General features: G+C 41.9%; 1 protein-coding gene across 1 annotated transcript; it reads left to right on the top strand.

Annotated features, from left to right (window-relative positions):
- On the top strand, positions 1-4,115 carry edn1 (endothelin 1). Its single transcript, XM_024258854.2, has 5 exons — positions 1-1,267; positions 1,379-1,529; positions 1,813-1,947; positions 2,050-2,118; positions 3,166-4,115. Exons 1-5 carry the CDS (start codon positions 1,216-1,218, stop codon positions 3,365-3,367), a joined length of 609 nt encoding a protein of 202 aa, XP_024114622.1. The 5' UTR covers positions 1-1,215; the 3' UTR covers positions 3,368-4,115.
- The last annotated feature ends 755 nt before the right edge of the window (positions 4,116-4,870 follow it).

Genomic DNA, 4,870 nt, shown 5'->3' on the forward strand with positions numbered 1-4,870 from the left:
ATTTCAAAAACGCAGAATATTTCACAAATAGTTATAAGGATCAGAAGTGGTTTATAACATGGTAAAATAACTTATATATTAGACAACATTAATCAGCTTAAATAAAACGTAAAAAAATAAATGTAAAAAACATTGATAACACTAAAAAAAATGAAAAAGAAGATTAAAAAGTTGAAAATTATGCTAAAAAATGTATGTTGATAAAAAAAAGACTGTAAAAATAATGTGCTTAAATGAACTTTGAAAACATACAATAACAAAGAACAAAAATGATGTTGTGAGCTACAAGTTACGCAATGTAGTGAAAATAGAAAAGAAGTGCAGATTATTACAACAATATTGTACACTTAACATTAAACTAAAAAAATGAAAAATACTTCATTATAAAAAGTTCTGAACATGATAAAAACTGAAATATAAACTAAAAAAAAAACAAGAAAAGAGAAGTTCCTCTTTCAACGCAGTGATGATTTGACGACAGAAGGAGGCGCAAAAGTTCAGAGCTTGTGCTCATTGGTTCTGACTTCTTTGCTCCTTATTTAGATCTGAACTTAAACTTTTAAGAATAATGAACTAGTGCTGATCAAATACTGAGCTCACGTGATTTCTGCTTTTTCTGCAAAAACATCCAGACTCTCTTTGCATCGTTTCAAGTGTAAATTTCTCATGAGTTCTCCAGGATTTGAAGTTCTTGTTATATGCTTTAGTCACCTGTTTTAAGAACCTGAACTTTGAAATCCTGCATCTGAACATCAATTTACCTGACGGAAAAACTCTCAAGGAATATAAATGTGGTGACAACATTAAACGGTGAATCATTTTAGGTGTAAAGTTTTAGTTTTATTGCAACCGAAAGGAAGAAATGCTTTAATTTTAATTTTAATTCTGAAAATAAATAATACATGTCCATGCTTTGCATACGTTTGTGATCTCTTCTGTGACATTTGTGGAGGATTCCTGTTCATGTTCCAGCAGCTCCACGGTGCCCTCTGCTGGCCGGACGGTGCAGCGCTCCAGTGTGGCACAGATCGCGCTCCGGCGGCTGTTTATCAAAGTTTAGAGCAGAAGGTGGCGCAGGAGGAGGAGGATGACGAGGAGGCGCTGGTATAAAGCCGGAGCGCAGCACATGTGCAGCTTCAGTGACAGCAGAGCTCTGCAGAGGATCCCTAACGAGCACGAGCCTCCAGGATTACTTCAGGATCTCCGAGAACAAAGATGGATTTAAAAGTCTGGATCTGTGTGCTGTCAGCGCTTCACACCTGCGCAGGTAACTTCCCCCGGAACTCGTTGGCACGCGCAGCAGCAGCAGCCACAACCGTCCTCGCACCCGCGCAACAGGTGGATTCTTGACGATTTGCTTTGTTTTTTTTCCCCGCAGTTTTGGCGCAAACCTCCGCGCAGACTCCGTCCGCAGCTGGGGTCAGCGCGCAGCACCACGTGCGCCACAAGCGCTGCTCCTGCGCCACTTTCCTAGACAAGGAGTGCGTGTACTTCTGCCACCTGGACATCATCTGGGTCAACACACCTGAGTGAGTAAAGCGCGCGTGCGCCATCCGGATCTCGACATCACCGGATTCTCCTCTGCAGCTGGACTTTAAAAGGAGACATTTGGCTTCTTCAGTTCAGGAGAAACAGAAGAATCTTTATGGTCCAGATGGGAACAGAATCCGGTGATCGAGCCAATTCCTTTAACTTTGAAAAAAATAAACATTAGTTTGACATGATAATGATAACCATTAAAATGGACATTAAACAAAATCTGGATGTATTTGTTTTTGAAGGCAAAATCTGATGTCTCTTGTGTCCCTGCAGGCGCGTGGTCTCATACGGGCTTGGAAACGCGCCGCGAGCCCGGCGAGCGCTCCCGGACTCCATGGCAACCACCCGCGCGCCCCGCTGCCGGTGCGTCCGCGAGGACGACGGCAGCTGCGCAAACTTCTGTCACAGGTGTGCACCTGCTTTTTTGTGCGCATCTGTCGTCAGCGTGCATGCGCACTAAGGTCATAAGTGGGATTTTGATTTGCCTCTAACTCAACTGTGACCCCGCAGGCGTGATGATGATGCGAGAGACGCGCCGCTTGGGACCAAACCGGGAGGAGGCACGCGCCACACTGACAGGTAAACAAACAAAACAAACAAACAATCACAAAGAGGGACACCAGTTTCAGTCTGCAGACGCGCGTGAGAACGCAGCGGCAGAAATCATTTGAGGATCCGCCCGCGGCTCATTCCTGCCTAATTATGAGAAGCTGCTTTTAAAGGCGCGTGGAGGTGAGCCAGAACCGCCGCGCGCCTTCATGTACCGTCATGTTTGAAAGTGTGGGAGCGCGCGGCGCCACACGTCTGTGCGCAAACAAAAACCCTAAAAAACTCTTCCAGCTATAAAGAATACGAGCAATTCTGACTCTATTCTCAGAAATTTGCTAAAATTGACTAAAAATTTGATGTCGGTTTCTACTCATTTGCATAAAAACCTCACGTGCGTGACAGGAATGATGCCGGATGCCTTCAATACGTTCACAAGTTTCATGTGTTGACTCTTGTTGCTCCTAGTGATCCAAAAGTGAATCCTCCTCCTTTTTCTTCATCCGTGCTTGGCACCAGAACAGAAAAAAACACTTTGTTCTGTTCAACTAATTTATGATCAATTATGAAAGAGTAAAAAAACAGCCTGGAGGGGCTGAAATGTTGCTAAAACAGTAGATCTGACATGAGGGTGTTATGATTATCTGATAAAAACATGGGGTTATTTGTCACTTAAGAATATGGAACATAAAAAAATGATCAGATAATGTTTGGTTTGCATAAAACTGGCTTCAAGAAACACAATCAGTGAACATTTACCAAGTTTGGCCAGCAGAGGGCGACACACAGGAAGACTTTCAGAGTTTTTGAGAAGTAAAAGAAGAATCAACAACTTTTTTTTCTTTTTGTTTTCTATATAATTTTTTTTATTTTATAGATCCAATTAAAATGTGCTAAATCAGCTGTGACATCACATTTTATTGCCTAAATAGTTTGTTAAAGAGAAAATAAAGTGATTTTCGCTGGTTCCTGGTCTGGTTCTGTCGGTTCAGCGCTTCGGTTCTTCACGATTGTTCTCACATTCACTTATTGATTTTTAAAAATAAATAACAACAAATTTCCGCCTGTGTTTGTGTTCAGGATGAAGAAGGACGTGGCGTGGAGGGCAGTTCTCAAAGCCCGCCTGCTGCTGCAGACCTGGAGGGACAGGGGGCGCCACAGAGCTAGAGCCCCGCCCCCTCCATCTAACAACCCCCAGACACTGAGTGCATCACTGGGACGGTTTTTGCAGAGATCACCCCTTCCTCACAAAGGACTCCGGTTCTCTTCTGGACTCGTTTGAAGCCGTGGATCTGGATATGTTCCACAGCAGAACTTTCAGCACCATCTTCCCTATTTATTTATTCACCCCCTCCTCCTCCAGATCTCCAGACCACATTGGTCCACCGCGCTGGTTTCTTCATTTCTGTGAAATGGTTTTTGTGTGAATGTGCCAAAGCCCGGCACGATTGAATAAAAACTGATATTTAACTCTAAAGCTGGTCTGCGTGCTTCTTCTCGAGGTTTTTCACGAGTTTCTTCATCACATCACTGCCCTCATCATCATCTGCATCCCCTCATCCACATGTTTGAGGATTTGAGGATGCTCAGGAAGAAAAAAACGTTCTAAAAATAAATGGTTAGATCTGCTAAAGTTCTGAACTTCCTTTTGACAACAAGTGAAATAAGCGGATTTTATATGAAAATCAAATTAAGATCCTCTTGTAGCTCAATTATTATTATTACATTATTTCTGGCATATTAATTTCATTTTTAGGGTAAAAACTTAGGATTTTCAATATTATTGTGGTGGATTTGAACATTTATGGAATGTTGGGAACAAGCTTAACGTCTCCTAGCAATTTGCTGAGTCATGCTTTCTCAGCAGGGAGGGAGCCTGTAGGAGTTTTCTGTTTGTTTCTGCAGGTGAGTCAGGAGCAGCTCGGGTCTGCAGATCCTGGTTGGTGCAGAATCGGTTCCTCCGGTGAAAGGAGTCAGTCAGCAAACACAACTGTGAGGGATGGAGCTTTTATTAAAAAAAAAAAAAAAAGCTGAGCTCATGTTTAAGCTGAAGATCTGAGAGGAGGAGACCCCAAACTGGACCAGAACAACCAGGAGAAGCTCAGCTGTTCATGTGGTTCCGTTACATTCAAGAGTGAAGCAGATTTAAACTCAGCGTTTGGCTTTTATTTTGAAAAGTCTCACAATAGTCCAAATGCAGAATAAAACTTAACTTTGAAAAGTTGAATTTGCCTTTTTTAAACTTCTAAAAATAAAGTTTTAATATCTTTCTTCTAATGATGTCGTGACTTTCAAAGTAAAGTTCCTCCAAGTATAATGTAGATAGCTGAACAGAGGAGATGTTGGATCAAACGAGTTTAGAGAACAGATAAAATAAAATGTACTTTTATTTGTCCCCACACAGAGAGATTCATCCAATATTGAACTTGGTTTCAGTACAAACCAGAACAAGATCAGAACCATCAACTACAGTAACGGTTGACTGTGGGGCAGACATGAAAAGGCTCTTCTTGATTAGCGTGAGCATTGAGGGGTTACGAGAGGTCATTGGTGGCAATAAAGTTCACATGTTAACACTGCAAACTGCGATGGAGGGATATTGAAGAGATGAATGACTGTTTATGTCTGGATTTCTCTCAGCACATTTAGTTTAATTTTTATTTTTTCATCTAATGGCTCAATCCCAGGTTTATCCTGCTGGAGATCATTGAACTGTTGATCTCCTAGATTTAATTTTTCTGTGGTATTCATTGGCCGTTTTGTCCCTTTCGGGGTCGCGAGGGTG

Source organism: Oryzias melastigma, linkage group LG11 (genome assembly GCF_002922805.2).
Source record: "Oryzias melastigma strain HK-1 linkage group LG11, ASM292280v2, whole genome shotgun sequence".
NCBI lineage: Eukaryota > Metazoa > Chordata > Actinopteri > Beloniformes > Adrianichthyidae > Oryzias > Oryzias melastigma.

Coding starts and splice junctions, on each gene's coding strand:
- edn1 (XM_024258854.2), top strand. CDS start 1,216: ATGGATTTAAAAGTCTGGATCTGTGTGCTGTCAGCGCTTCACACCTGC. Junction 1,530..1,812: donor ATCTGGGTCAACACACCTGA/GTGAGTAAAGCG, acceptor GTGTCCCTGCAG/GCGCGTGGTCTCATACGGGC. Junction 2,119..3,165: donor GGCACGCGCCACACTGACAG/GTAAACAAACAA, acceptor GTTTGTGTTCAG/GATGAAGAAGGACGTGGCGT.